General features: G+C 65.4%; 1 protein-coding gene across 1 annotated transcript in view; it reads left to right on the plus strand.

Moving 5' to 3' along the window:
* Positions 1–14697, plus strand: part of CABIN1 (calcineurin binding protein 1) — a 75319-nt gene that overhangs the window by 5986 nt on the left and 54636 nt on the right. Inside the window, exons 2-14 of the mRNA XM_068989478.1 lie at positions 1078–1135; positions 1597–1689; positions 2058–2171; positions 2662–2796; positions 2949–3129; positions 5058–5187; positions 7439–7725; positions 8563–8731; positions 10372–10508; positions 11724–11941; positions 12643–12721; positions 13143–13330; positions 13972–14112. Coding sequence (XP_068845579.1) covers positions 1133–1135; positions 1597–1689; positions 2058–2171; positions 2662–2796; positions 2949–3129; positions 5058–5187; positions 7439–7725; positions 8563–8731; positions 10372–10508; positions 11724–11941; positions 12643–12721; positions 13143–13330; positions 13972–14112 — 1875 coding nt within the window. The 5' untranslated portion in view covers positions 1078–1132. The remainder of the gene's footprint in view (positions 1–1077; positions 1136–1596; positions 1690–2057; positions 2172–2661; positions 2797–2948; positions 3130–5057; positions 5188–7438; positions 7726–8562; positions 8732–10371; positions 10509–11723; positions 11942–12642; positions 12722–13142; positions 13331–13971; positions 14113–14697) is intronic.

A 14697-nucleotide genomic window follows, 5' to 3' on the forward strand; every position in this document is an offset into this window, starting at 1 on the left:
GGGCACATGGGTGGGCTCGGCAGCCTGTGGCCTCGGTGGCGGCTTCTTTCGGTGGCTGTGCCCTCACGGTGCCCGCGGTGGGCAGCAGGTGCTGCACTGTGGTCCGTTTCACGACTGAACAATGACCCAGTGGCTGTCCAGGCAGCCCACATCGTCTGTGTCCATTCGTCAGCTGCCGGGCCTGGTTTAGGACCGAATGATAACCCAGTGGCTGTCCGGGCAGCCCACATCGTCTGTGTCCATTCGTCAGGTGATGGGCCTGTTTTAGGACCGAATGATAACCCAGTGGCTGTCCGGGCAGCCCACATCGTCTGTGTCCATTCGTCAGCTGCTGGGCCTGTTTTAGGACCGAATGATAACCCACTGGCTGTCCGGGCAGCCCACAGTTTCTGTGTCCATTCGTCAGGTGATGGGCGTTTGAGTTGCCCCCACCTGGAGTCTGCCATGCAGAACAATGCTGTGCACATTTGTGGGCGCGCTTTGCTGTGGACAAGTCTCCGTTTCCCTTGGGAGTGGCCCCTAGCACTCTGAGCAGCTGCCGCTGCCAGTAGGCTTCGCTGCTCTCATTCCCATCTGCAGGGTGTGAGGGTCAGATTTCTCCACGTCCTCACCAGTCTGTGAAATTTCTACAGGTTTCACACTGGTCTGCCTGCCTCTAAGTTTTTCCTTTGTTTTCCGCATAGTTTTTTCTTTGACATTCCCCTCTCGCCCTCCAGGCCCCTGTCTCCCCCCCCCCCCCCCCGCCACCGCCTGCACCCCAGTCTTATCGCAGGCCTTCCTCCTTCACCTTCCCCATCTGGGCAGGTGACCTGGTCTCTACCTGCTGCCTGTGTTTCCATTTTATTCACCTTTTGAAGAAATAACTGTTCGTCAGTGTACTACTGTGCTGAGCAGTGAGCCCCGGGGTTGTGTCAGGCTCTCTCCGCCGTGTCCCCAATTGTCTGGCCAGGGCGGGCGCTCTGTCCCTAGGCCAGGGGCTCCCCAGGTGGCAGACTGCAGAGTCGTTGGACTCTTCCCGAGCCGTCCCCGGGCCCGGCTCTTCCTGGCCCCCCTCAGCCTGTCCTGCTCCCTCCCCAGGAGCCGAGTGGGCTGGCCCTGCCCGCTGCAGCTGCCTGTGCCAGAGGCTCCGACCATGGTATGTGCTGGTGCTCGGCCTCCCTCCGGGGGGAGGGCCGGGTTCTTGGGGGCCCTGAAGGCTGTCCGAGTGGGGCTGTGGGCACCTTCGAGGGTGTGGGTGTCCGCCGTCCTGTGGGTGGTTGGCAGGACCGCATCGCTGTGGCAGAGAGACACAGCCGTGTCATTGGAGGCTGTTTTTCTGGTGCCTGGGTCTTCTGCTGCATCAGGCTGTTGCTGGGTGTCCCCAGCCTGGCCCTTCTGTAGTGGACACGTTCCCTAAGCCGGTTGGCGTGGTCCCTTCAGAATGCTCCAGGTCCCCTTTTCCCTGGGTGGCCACCTGCCATTCAGCCCCACGTCTGGGGAGGCCTAGCTGTTTGAGGCAGAGTGTGCTACAGAGAGCTGTGCGCCTTGTGGGTTATTGACGAGATGAGCCATGTTTTATCTAAGAGCAGCTCTCCTCCCTCTCACCTCTGCCCCTAGATTCGAATCGCAGCCTTGAATGCCAGCTCCACGGTCGAAGATGATCATGAAGGGAGCTTTAAAAGTCACAAGACCCAGACGAAGGAGGCACAGGTGTGTGGTCACGGGCTCCTCTGCAGCTGGCCCTGGAGTCTCCTTTCCCTCCTGGGCTCTGGGTTGTTCTGGCTGACGTGGCCGCCCCCCCCAGAAGGTGTCAGCGGGGCTCCTGGAACCTTGGCCTTGCTCGGGCTGTGCCCTCGGCTTGCTGCCTGCTGGTGCCTGGACTCAGCTGAGCCCACCTTGCTTGTGTCCACCTGGGGGGCCGCTGAGCAGTGAGCCCCTGGGAGGGTGGGGCCTCAGGACCGTCTCCACTGCAGCGAGGCCGGCTCACACAGCCTGGAGTGCAGCCCCCACACGCACGGTCGGCTTGAAGAGACACACCTCTGTGCTCTCGGAAAACGCTTCCCGTCTTGGTTTTTCAGGAAGCAGAGGCTTTTGCCTTGTACCACAAGGCCCTGGACCTGCAGAAGCACGACCGATTTGAGGAGTCCGCCAAGGCCTACCACGAGCTGCTGGAGGCGCGCCTGCTGCGGGAGGTGAGTGCGCCAGGCTTTCCCACGTGCGGAACGCCCTCCTTGCTGCGGTGCTCCAAGGTTGGGCGAGTCCAGAGACGCGCACGTCACAGTCTGCCAGCTGCGGCGCTCTGTCCGCTCTCAGCATGGAGGCGGCCGTGTGGATGGCTCAGGGCCTCCTGATTTGGGAAGCGGCAGAGCACGTGTGCTGTGGGCGCCGCCGTCCGCGCTCGGGCCCTCGGGTGTGCCGGGCGTGTCGGGCGCGTCCCCTCCCTGTCTTGCTGCCCAGATGGCCTGCAAACTGCGTCCCAGGGGTCTGGCCTTTCTCGTCTGTGTGCTCAGAGCTGGGGTGGGGGTGGGGGTGTCCTTGAAAGACCCCCAGGGCCACACTGTTCTCCAGTGGAGGGTGGTTCTGGACTGGCCCCCAGGCCTGCACAGAGGCCGGGGCCCTGCTGACGGCCTGCGGAGGCTTCAGGCCTGGCTCTCACTTTGCACCTCTCTGCCGCGTTCCCAGGCGGTTCCGTCTGGCGACGAGAAGGAGGGGCTGAAGCACCCTGGGCTCATGCTGAAGTACTCCACGTACAAGAACCTGGCGCAGCTGGCCGCCCAGCGGGAGGACCTGGAGACGGCCATGGAGTTCTACCTGGAGGTGCTCCCCGCGGGCCTCGGGCAGCCCCTGGGGGCCGCGTGGCTCCCCTGTCGTCCCTGGGCACTCTGGGCAGCGGGGGTGGCGCTGTCCCCTCGGATGCCTGCTGGCGAGGGCGGGGCTCACTGAGCACGCGTCTGCGGCGCTGCTTGCAGGCGGTCATGCTGGACTCCACGGACGTCAGCCTCTGGTATAAGATCGGTCACGTGGCCCTGAGGCTCATCCGGGTGCCCCTGGCTCGCCACGCGTTTGAGGAAGGGCTGCGGTGCAACCCTGACCACTGGCCCTGCCTGGACAACCTCATCACTGTCCTGTACACCCTCAGCGACTACACCAGTGAGTGGGGCGCGGCTGAGTTCTCCTGCGCGCGCTGCGTCGGCATGCGGGCGGGTGGGCGGCTTGGCTGGGCTCGGGGCCTGCGCCGACGCGCAAGGGCTGTCTGCCCGGCGTTCAGGGGAAGTGGAGGTGCGTTTGCTTCCCCGCTGTGCTCTGCTCGCTCTCCTCCTCAGTCGCGGTCTGCCGCTGGCGCCATGGTGGGAAGACGGGCTCCCTTCAGCCTTCCCTCCAGCGCCGCTGCCTCCTGCCCCAGGCCTGCTCTGTGATTTGCTAATGGGCGGTCTGGTGGCTGCAGTCTCGCTCCCAGTGCCGGAAGCTCACTTCCTCCTCCTCGCGGCTTATCATTGCCCCCTCTGTAGAGCAGCGTGGATGCTGGAAACACCTGTGCCAGATGGAGCCCCCGTCTGCCTTGTGGTGGCGTCACTCGCTGCCCTGCCTGGCCCTCTGCTCTGCAGGGCACACATGGCCCCTTGTGGGCCATCCCGAGGCGGGCGCTGACGGGGTCCTGGGCCTCCTGGGCCAGCTCCTCCTGGCGGCTTTGCAGGAGGGCCCTGGGCAGGACAGGGTGCAGGGTAGCTGGCCTCGGGCACAGACACACACCAGCGCCCAGCCTGGGTGAAGGTTTCAGCCGGGAGTTCCTGGCTCTGACGGCTCTTCCTTCCCTTTCCAGGTGTGGGTGGGGCAGGACAGGGTGGCGGAGGCTGGGCCCACACTCCTCCCTGGCTCCATGTGCTCGAGCCTGGTGGCAGGGGCCAGCTGCTGGTCCCCTCCCTGTGGTCACTGCCCGAGGCGACCCCAGCCTCTCCCTGGGTCCCCAGAGCCCGCTCAGCCACCCCTGCCCCCCCAGGCAGGGCCGGCATTTCTCGCGGCCCCCGCTGTGGGCCTCTGCTGTCTGTCCTCTCCTCTGCGCGGCCCGCGGCCTCCGCCTTTGGGCCTCTGCTGTCTGTCCTCTGCGCGGCCCGTGGCCTCCACCTTTGGGCCCCTGCTGTCTGTCCTCTCCTCTGCGCGGCCCGCGGCCTCCGCCTTTGGGCCTCTGCTGTCTGTCCTCTTCTCTGCGCGGCTGGCACCACCCGCTCGCTCGCGGGCTCTCCTCCGGCCGCGGACCCTCGCGTCCCGTTGCAGAGGTGTGTGTGCGTCTGTGGCCGTCTGTGCGCTGCCCGTTTCCCCGTTTTGACTCTGGCGCTTGCATCTTCCCTGTCTCCGTGGGCTCGTCCTGGAGCTCGAGCGCCCCCTGGAGGCCTGGCCTTCAGTATCTTGCCATCTCTGTGCCCTGGCTCAGGCTCTGCACTTGGTAAACCCATCTTGAGCGGAAGATGGCCCTGGGCACTGAGCGGTGTGTGTGCCTGTGAGGGCCGATGGGCATCCCGGAGCCAAGGAGGCAGGCCTCCCTCTGCTGCGGGCACAGCAGCAGAGGGCCTCTGTCTTTCTCTCTGCTCCCGGCCCTCCCCTGGGAGCCGGGCTCTCCTTCAGTGGGTGGCTGGCAAGGGGGCCTGGCTCCGTCCTCCCTCCGGCCCTCCATCCTGGCTTTCCTCCCCTCTCCCCACTCTGTCCTCCTCTGCTCATTCCTGATGAGAGTGCCTTGCAACCGCACGCAGCCTGGGGAGCTGGGCCGGGCCCTGAGCCATCCAGTCCAGAGCGGAGGGAGATGGCAGTCGTTTGCAGGCAGCTGGCCCCCTAGGGTGGGCTAGATCGAAGGTCTGTGTGTGACGCCCCCCTGTTCCCCAGAGAGGTTGCCCAGCCTGTCCTCCCCTTCCGGCAGCCTCGGGGTTACTCTTTTCAGAAATGGTTCCTGATTGGATGGGTCCAGGTACTGCCGCATCCTTGTCTGCCCGGCGTCTCTTGGCCCCCAGAGCAGGGCCCCTTCCCTGGCATCGCCGGCGAGGCCAGGGTGCCAGTGCAGCCTGAGGCCGTGCCTGTCTCTCCGCCAGCATGCCTGTACTTCATCTGCAAGGCCTTGGAGAAGGACTGCCGCTACAGCAAGGGGCTGGTGCTCAAGGAGCAGATCTTCCAGGACCAGCCGCGCCTGCGCCAGGACTCGCTCCGCATGTTCCTCCAGTGGTGGGTCGCTCACGCTCCGCCCTGCCCGCGCCTCTGCTGCGCGTGCCCAGGGCCGGCTCTGTCCAGCTCGTGCCCGCCTTCCCCGCTCTGAGGCTGGGCTTTCCGCGCTGCCCAGCCCGCCTCTGACCCTCTTTGTCTGCCTCTGGGAGGGGCCCGTGCTCAGTAGCGTCGCCCGGGGGGCCCTTTGCAGCCTGAACACCCAGTCCTCCTGTCTGCCTCCCCGGGAGGAGAGCGGGCCTGGGCCCAGCAGCTCTGGGCTGGCCCTGATGGCCCTGCTGGCCCTGCCCTGTCCGCCTCCCTGGCTCCGAGGCGCCCTCGCCGGGGTCCCCGCCCCTCCCTGGCCTGCTCGCCCGCCTCTGCCGAGCTCTGGCTCCCAAACCCCCCTTGGCAGCTTGCCGAGCTCGGGCTGCCTCCGTTGCCACTGCCCCCGCCCGTGGTACCAGCTTGGCCCCACTAGGGGTTAGCGGTCATTTGTCCCAGTGTTTATGCCTCAGGAGACCACGTCTCTTATTCCCATCCATCCCGAGAGGCTGCCCTTCTTTGGGGAGGTGGGTGCTGAGCCCACGAGTGCGGGGGAGCCCTGCAGGGAGGGACCTCCGCTGGCAGAGGTGTGTCTGTGGGAGGCATGCCAGGCCTCAAGCTCCTGCCCTTGCTGTTGACTTCCGTCGGCTTTGGTGAGCTTGGCTGCTCTGAGGGCTGTTTTCAGGTGGGCAGTGTGGGATAGTGAAATCCTTATAAGCTCTTCAGCGAAGGATGAGAGTGGCATGTGGTTTCCTGCCGTCAGCGTGGCCCTCTGATGTGGGTGAAGGCCCGCTGCCCGGTTGTGAGCAGATTAAAGGGCGTTAGTCATGCTGTGTACGTGGGTGTTGAGAACGCTAATTACTGCCCTTTGCAGCCCAAGTGCTAATTTTGTTTGTGGGAAGAATTAATACAGATTACAGGGTATTAACTGCATGCCGGTGTGTAGGATTTGCACCATGGCTCTGATGTGCCCTGGTCACGCCTCTGTCCCTCACACTCTCAGTGACATGTCCATCCACGAGGTGTCAGTGAGCGCAGCCGAGTCGCAGGCCATCGTGGATGAGGCCCTGGGGCTGCGCAGGAGGCGGCAGGCGCTGACGGTGCGTGAGAAGGAGCCGGACCTAAAGCTGGTGCAGCCCATCCCCTTCCTCACGTAGGTTGTCCGGGGTACCAGGTGGCCGCTGGGCCCTGCATGGGTGGAGACACGGGGCACACGGGCAGGTGACCGCAGGACATGGGCTGGGCCTCCCTTGCTGGGATTCCCTCTCTCCATGCTGTCCTTGATCCACCACCTGCCACACTCCTGTCAGCCCCTCTCACCGCCCGCCCGAGGGGAGAGGGGAAGGTGGACGGGGGCCATCAGGGCTCTGAGGGGCCAAGAGTGGGTGGGGAGCAGCCCACCCCCCCAGGGCCTGGCATCCTGCTTGCGAGTCCACGTTCATGACGGGGTCACGCTGCTGCGTGGGTTGGAGAGGGTTTAGGGCCAGAGCTGGAGTCCAGGGAGGAGTGGGCATGGGTCGGGCAGAGGGAAGCCTGTGCAAAGGCCCTGCAGCGTGTGGGCTGCGGTTTTGTTTGCAGAACTGAGCGAAGGTGAGGGTGTGTTGGGCGGGGTGAGGCAGTGAGGTGGGGCAGGCAGCACCCTGGCGACAGGTGGAGGCCTTGGTTTTTAGTCGAAGGGCCTGGGAAGCTGTTCAGGGATGGGTGGGTGGGTACCTTACGCCACACTGCGTCATACCACAACACAGCATGGCACGCAACACAACACGGGATACGCAGAGCACAGAGCAGCAGACAGCGAGCAGCGCAGCCCGGGCCGCACCTCAGCACAACACGACACGCAACACGGCTTCTGCATGAGACACACGCGTGCTCGGGCTGTGCCCGGCGGGCTCCGGCCCAGCAGCTGTGGGGCCCCTTTAGAGCACACCCTTGTCAGTAGCCCTCCCCCAGGAAGTCAGACGAGTGGCCGCAGGGCGAGGCCACCAGGCGGTAAAGGCGGGACCTTTCTCAGAAGGGGTTATCACTTGAGCCCGCAGCTGCCCCTGCCTGGTGGGGCTGAGATGCCTTGGGGCTCTTGCGGGCAGTGTGGAGGGTGTGGGCCCCGCTCCAGCCCAGCGGCTCCACATCAGCGGTCAGTCACCCCGGCCCCCTGCCCTCATGGGGACAGCGGCCTGGGCCCTGGGCTCCCTGTGGTGGGTGCTGAACCCGCGTGGTGACCTTCTCCCTGCAGCTGGAGGTGCCTCGGTGAGAGCCTGCTGGCCACATACCACCACCTCACCACGTGCGAGCCCCCGCGGCCCAGCCTGGGCAAGAGGATCGACCTGTCTGACTATCAGGACCCCAGACAGCGTCCCGCGTCCCCCGAGGAGGCAGTGCCTGTCAGTGTGCTCCAGCCAAGCCCTGCCAGCGCCAGCCCTGCAGCCTCCGTGCCAGAGCCCGTGCTGGCATTCACCCCAGTGGCCACGGCCAGCTTCCCGCTGCACAGCCCCAGCCTGCTGGAGACGGGTGTCCCCACCAGTAAGCGGGCCCCGGGGAGGGTTTCAGGGGGCCCTGTCTGCTGAGCGGCAGTGGGAGCTGGTGAGCCCCGCCCTCTCCAAAGGCCGGGTCCTGCCGCCGCCTGGCCCTGCAGGAGAGCTCCGGGCTGCTGGCCAGCCTCCCTCAACAATGGGGCCCTGGGGGTGGGGTTGGCCTCGGGCGCAGCTCCTCAGGCCCCCTGCCCTGCCCGCTGTGCTGCTGGGCACTGACACTCCCAGCTTAAGCAGCAGCCAGCAGTCACCACTGTCTGTGGTCATGTCCCTTGGAATGGCATTACTGATTTTTATCATCATTGGAGCCTTCCAAAAACACTTTGGACCAAAGCTTCTGAGCCTTTCCTTGATTGCTGTGTCCCTGATAAAGCCTACGTGGCGGCTAAAGAAGGTTCTGAATGAACTCGTATGTAATGGTGTCTAACTTAACTTCGTCACCAGTGACACCTGTCTGCTAGGAATCATGTGACCCTCTTGCCCATATCCTGTCACTGGGCCTCGGGCCTGGGCAGAGTCAGGGTCCCTGCTGCTTGCTTAGCCCTATCCCAGGACAGCCGGTGGAGGGGCTTTGACCCTGAGATCCTGGCATTCTGTAGCTATGGAAAGTAGTCTTGAGGCCTGGCCTGTGGGTGAGAAAGGGGTGAGATTAAGGGATTTGAAATGGTCTTTTCTCAGGCTCTTTTTTGCTAGAGGGGATGGAAAATTTCTTGAATGTCCGAGAAGCCTTAAGTTAAACGTGCAGGCAGGTTATAAAATGACTGAATGCCTTGAGGTGTGTTTCCCTGGCCCAAGTCTCCTGAGCTTTCAACTTGCTCTCTTTGTAAAGGTGATGTCTCCGGGGGAGATAAATCCAAGAAAGGGGTCAAACGGAAGAAGATTTCCGAGGAGAGCGGGGAGACGGCGAAGCGGCGGTCTGCCCGCGTCCGAAACACCAAATGCAAGAAGGAAGAGAAGGTGGACTTCCAGGAGCTGCTGCTGAAATTCCTGCCGTCCAGGTGCGGCGCTGTCGGTCTCAGCAGAGGAGGCCCACAGCCTCCCGCCTCCCTCCCACCTCTGGTTCTGGGGCCGCCCTCCCCTGTGGGTGCCTCCTCCGCCCCTGGACTGGGGCCTCCGAACGTCCTGAAGGCAGGAAGCGGAACTCGCGTGTCTTCAGAGCTGGGGCTGCCTGCTCACGCCTCAAGCCTGGGCTTCCCGTTGTCAGGCGCAGATGCCGGGACAGCCCGCGGGAGGGGCCCGTGCTCAGGGAGGTGCCCGCTTGGCTTCTCCGGGCTTCGCAGGGTCCCTGGGGCTTGAGAAAGTGGATGGCGGGTTTGGGAGTCGTCCCCTGTTTCTCGGGTTCCCCAGAGAAGCCTCCCAGGAGGAGGTGGGCCCGGCTGCCCAGGGAAGGGGGTCTGCGCCCCTGTGCTCGTCCCCTGGGTCTTCTCCGGCGTCTTGCCCTCTCCCCTCCCTCAGACGCTTTGGGGCCTGGTGCTAGACTTCCTACCGCCTTTGCCTGAGTGCAGAGAGCAGGCGGGTTCTGTCTGCCCACCGACATTCGAGGGGCACGTCCTGTGAGCCGGGGCGTCCTCTCCCGTGCCCTGTGTGTGTTTTTGAGACTGTGCACCGTTTTCTCCCTTCTGTGGCTCTGGGGTCTGGGAGGTGGCTGTGTGTCTGTGAGCACCCTTCTGGGGTCCTCGGCTGGTTCTGTCTCCTGACGGTCGGCTCCAGGGTGGTGCATCCAGGCCGATGAGGGCGGGGTGGCCAGGAGCTCCCCGTGGCTCGTGAATCTCTGGCCACGGGATTTGGCATTCCTAGTTCCCTGCCTTTCTGTTTCTGAGGGGCGAGGGACGTGCCCGAGTGGAGCCGTTCTCAGCGGGAGCAGGACGTGGGCTTTCTGGTGGCTTCCTCCGAGCCACGCCTCCTCGAGCAGGCCTCCTGGTGGGAGCCCCGGCGGGGGAGCCACTTCCCACCCTGCCCCCTCCCGCTGCCCCGCCTGGGTCCTTGTTCCCCAGCCCTGCTGGTGGGGAATGGCGTCTTCCTTCTCTTTTACCTTTGTTTCAACTGCTGGTTTCCTGTGTGGTTTTCGCGTCAGCTTCCTCGAATGGCTGGCAGGGGCTCGTAGTGGCTGGCTGGGTGCAGTCCCCAGAGGGGGCGGGGGATGCGTTTGTGCACCGTGAGGTCAGGAGGCACCACCTGTCCATCCGTGGGGGGTGGCGGGGACAACTAAAAGCGGAGTCCCTGGGGGATCTTCCGGGAGTGGCCGCCTCTCCCCCAAGCCCAGAGCACTGTGAGGCATCGTGGAGGTGCCACCTGGCCCCCCTGCCTTGCCCCTCCAGCGCATTTTGGGCCTCAGCATGTGGAGGCTTGGCCGACTGCTGTCTAGGCAAAGTCCTGCGGCCGCTGTCTCCAGCTCCCTGTGGGCATCAGTCTCTGTGTGGGTCCTTTCTGTGTTTCCCACTCGAAGGTCAGCTTCCTGTGGACAGGGCTCGCTGATCCCTGGCTGTATTCCGACTTCCGCCGCCCAATGCCTGGTGACCACCTGATGGGATGGGTAGAGGCAAGGCACGGGCCAGACCCGGCCATGAAGGCCTGCAGAGGCGGAGCCTCCTTGCCTGGGGCCAGCCGGGCTGGTGTGAGTCTCGTGTGTTCCTTGCAGGTTGAGAAAGCTGGACCCTGAGGAGGAAGACGACCCCTTTAACAGCTATGAAGTCCCACCAGAGGCCAAGCTGGAGAGCTTCCCCAGCGCGGGGGCCCACAGGCTGTCCTCCGACTCGGCCACGTTCATGGAGTCTGGTAGGAGTGGGCACCGCGGGCGCTGCTGGGGCCATGTCTGGGTGGTGGTCCAGGGCTGGCCCAGGGCTGTCTGGCTCTGTCCCGCCTGAGCTCTGAGCTCGGCCGAGTAAGGTGCTGGGCCGTCCTGGTACGGGCCTTGCTGGCCCAAAGGTGCGTCTCACTGTTGAGTGTGGCTGAGTGCTGGGCGCTGTGCTGCTGCGTGAGACTGTACCCCCCAGCTGGGAGGCTTGGACAGGTGGCATCCACAGCTGTGGGGGGCGCGGGCTCTCCACACTGCCGCCCTCTTCTCCGGAAGGAGGCAGGCCTGGCATGGAGGTCCCTCCTCCCGTCGGCGCCCCCTGCTCACATCAGGCCTCCCGCCTCACGGTGGGCTCCCCCCTCACGTCAGGTCCCCTTTGCATTGGGCCCTCCTCACGTCAAGCTCCCCTCACGTCAGATCCCCCCTCACGTCGGGCCCCCTCATGTCAGGTCCCCTTTGCATCGGGCGCCCCTCACGTCTGGTCCCCCTCATGTCAGATCCCCCCTCACGTCAGGTCCCCTTTGCGTTGGGCCCCCCTCATGTCAGATTCCCCCTCACGTCGGGGCCCCCTCATGTCGCGCCCCCCCCACATCTGGCCCCGTCACGTCGGGCCCCCCCCCCACATCCGGCCCCCTCACGTCGGGCCCTCCTCACGTTGAACCCCCCTCATGTCAGTTCCCCCCTCATGTCGGGCCCCCCTCATGTCAGGTCCCCTTTGCATCGGGCGCCACTCACGTCTGGTCCCCCTCATGTCAGATCCCCCCTCACATCAGGTCCCCTTTGCATTGGGCCCCCCTCATGTCAGATTCCCCCTCACGTCGGGGCCCCCTCATGTCGGGCCCCCCCCACATCTGGCCCCATCACGTCGGGCCCCCCCCCACGTCCGGCCCCCTCATGTCAGGCCCTCCTCACGTTGAACCCCCCTCATGTCAGATCCCCCCTCATGTCGGGCCCCCCTCATGTCAGGTCCCCTTTGCGTCGGGCCCCCCTCACGTCGGAGCCCCACCTCACGTCGGATCCCCCCTCACGTCGGGCTCCCCCTCTCGTCGGGCCCCCCTCACGTCAGGTCCCCTTTGCGTTGGGCCCCCCTCATGTCAGATCCCCCCTCACGTTGGAGCCCCCTCATGTCAGATCCCCCCTCACGTTGGAGCCCCCTCACGTCGGGCCCCCCTCACGTCGGGACGTCCCTCCGGCAGAGAAGCAGGACGTGCACGCCTTCCTGCTGGGGAACCTGAGCAACGGGGGCGTCCTGGAGCTGATGGTGCGCTTCCTGAAGAGCATGGGCCTCAGGTTCCTGCTGCGCTGGCCGCCAGGCCTGGCGGAGGTCGTGCTCAGCACCTACCACAGCTGGCGGAGGCACAGCGCCAGCCTGCCCAACCCGCTGCTGAGGGACTGCAGCAACCGGCACATCCAGGTGGGTCTGCAGGGCACTCTGGCCCCTCTTCCCCGGAGGAGGGCAGCTGCTTCTAGGGGCAGCGTTGGGGGCGTCCAGGGCTCCCAGAGGTGGAGCAGCCCCGGGTTCACAGGTGCTCAGGGCCGTGTGGGTCAGGGGCCCCTGGGCAGGCAGCCTCTGCTGGGACGCGTCTGGGACTGCCTCCCGGCGGCGTCTGCCCGGGTCCGCCCCCCCGAGGCAGGGGGGCGTGGTGGTGGGGCCGAGCTTTGGTCCCCGGACAGACCGCTGGGTCACTTGTCAGTTGTGCCCCCTTGGCTGGGCCGGCGCCCCCTTACTGCTGAGCCTCAGCTTCCTGGCATGCGGGGGAGCCATGCCCCCACCCCGGGCGCTGTCAGGGCTGAGGGCCTGCGCTTGGCGGGGGGCAGGGCTGCCTCTTGCACGGGACGGTCCCCAGGACAGGGGGCGGGTGGGTCTCACCGGTGTTCCTGAGTCCATCCCAGGGAGGTCCATCTGTCCTTAGATCCTGGCAGCAGCCACTGGTTATGACTCAGGGAATGGACAGTAGAGGGCAGAGTGGTGTCCCCATCAGAGTCGAGTCTAGCTGAGGCTCCTTGTGTCCCCACCCTTGGCCCCTGGGCCCCCTCACGTCGGGCCCCCCGCACGTCAGGTCCCCTTGGCGTCGGGGTCCTGCTGACCCTGCTGACCCCGCGCCTGTGCTGCAGGAGATGATGCTGATGTCTCTTTCCTGCATGGAGCTGCAGCTGGACCAGTGGCTGCTGACCAAGGGCCGGAGCTCTGCAGGTAGGCCCCATCCGTGTTCCATGGGGGCCCACTTTCTGGAGGGGGCAGGAGCCGGGGCCAAGTCCCTCCTCCAAGGGCACATTTCCTAGGCCACCTCGTCAGGCCAGGAAAGGCCTGGGCCTCTGAGAAGTGGCTGAGCCCCACGGGAGCCACCTGCCTGCTGGTAACTCGGGATGAAGGCCGGGGCACCTCTGTTTCCTCAGGTCATCACTGGACACTTTGCGTGTCCCCAGATATGCTCAGCGCAGTCTGCTTGGTGAGGCCTGCGAGCCCCAGGGTTTCTGCATCCTTGTTGGGCCCGTCGGGCTCTGACGCTGGCCACTTGGGACCATGGGGCTCCGAGGGCTCAGGGCCTCGGGGAGCAGGAGGGCATCTGGGCCCCACTCATGAGGTTGACTCCTTCCGGCCTGACGGTTTTCAGTGTCTCCTCGGAACTGCCCCGCAGGCGTGCTGAATGGCAGGTTCGGCCCCGACTTCCCAGGGGCCCACTTCCTGGGGGACCTCCTGCAGCTGTCGTTTGCCTCATCCCAACGGGACCTGTTTGAGGAAGGCTGGTTGGAGTTTGTGGTCCGCGTGTACTGGTTGAAGGCTCGATTCCTGGCGCTGCAGGTTGGTCTGGGGGCAGCTGCTTGGGGAGGAAGCCTGGGCACCCAGCACGGAGGGGAGGGGCTGGTCGCATGATGGAGCGTGTGTGTGCGTGCCTGATAGCACCTGGGCACTGGGCTCGGCGTCAGGAAGCGCGGTGTCGGGGGGATCTTCAGGGTCCTGGAGCCAGCGTGCCCACCACCCACCTAGCCACAGCACCGGGAGGGTCTCGTGGGCCCCACGGACCCAGAGAGGTTGCCTCGTGGCCTTGGCCCTTTGCTTGTGTTTACTGAGAGCCATGGGGAGGACTGGGGCGGGCTGGCTGGCTCCCAGCCCCCTGAACACCGTGGCACCCTTCAGTTGGTTAGTTGGTTCCAGAGTGGGGCAGGCCCAGTGGAGTCACAACTCTGTCACCTCCGCTTGAGCCCTGGACAGGTTCTGGGCCGTGCGCCCCTGCCACAGGGGTCACCGCGCTCCCCTGGGGGCCGTGGTGTGGATCATTCGTTCGTTCATCCGTTCAGTAGATGCGTGCTGAGCCTCCATTCTGGCCAGCTGCTGTGTAGGGGGGAAGGTGGGGATCGGCCAGCCCACCCCCATGGTGCCCCCCGTGTGAGGGGCTCGGGAGGCAGCCCTGGCGAGTCGGTGAGCGCACCTCCTCTGCCCAGGGAGACATGGAGCAGGCCCTGGAGAACTATGACATCTGCACGGAGATGCTGCAGAGCTCAGCTGCCGCGGGGGCCGAGCAGAGAGACGTGGTCATCCGCCTGCCCAACCTCCACAACGACTCAGTGGTCTCCCTGGAGGAGGTGAGCAGAGCTTCCTCAACGGTGTTTCCCTGTCAAAGGCCTGACCTGTCCGTACGGACTAGGAGACAGGCCGGGAGGGGGCCCGGGAGAGGCAGCCCTGGTGTTCAGGGTGCCGTGGACTTGAAGGCTCAGCCCTGATGGAGCACCTGCCGGGGGCCAGGGATGGGAGCCGGCTGGGAACGGGGCGGGGGGGTGTCTGCTGGGGGTGGGGAGGGGTCTTGCTTGGCTCCCAGGCCCGTGTGGCGGGGCCGCTCCAGCAGGATGAAGGGAACGTCCCCAGAAGCAGACCAGCATTGCTCTGGCCCTGGGCTGGCCAGCGGCCTGTGACTCTTCTCCTGGCCTTACTGTGCAGCCCCCAACCCCCACCCACAGCTCCGTGTCTGTGACATGTCCTTGGGCTGAGGGTGGCCGTCAGGCTCTGCAGAGTGGCTTCAGGGCCAGGCCCAGTGCAGCGGCCTGCTACCCGTGTCTGGCAGGCCTCCTGGCAGAGAGGACTCAGGGGTCGGTGGTGGGTTCCTGCCTCTGGCCGGGGCCTGCTTGATCTCTGCGGCCTCGTACCCCAGCCCAGGAGGCTGGGTTGCTGGA

Source organism: Capricornis sumatraensis, chromosome 17 (assembly GCF_032405125.1).
Source record: "Capricornis sumatraensis isolate serow.1 chromosome 17, serow.2, whole genome shotgun sequence".
Lineage (NCBI taxonomy): Eukaryota > Metazoa > Chordata > Mammalia > Artiodactyla > Bovidae > Capricornis > Capricornis sumatraensis.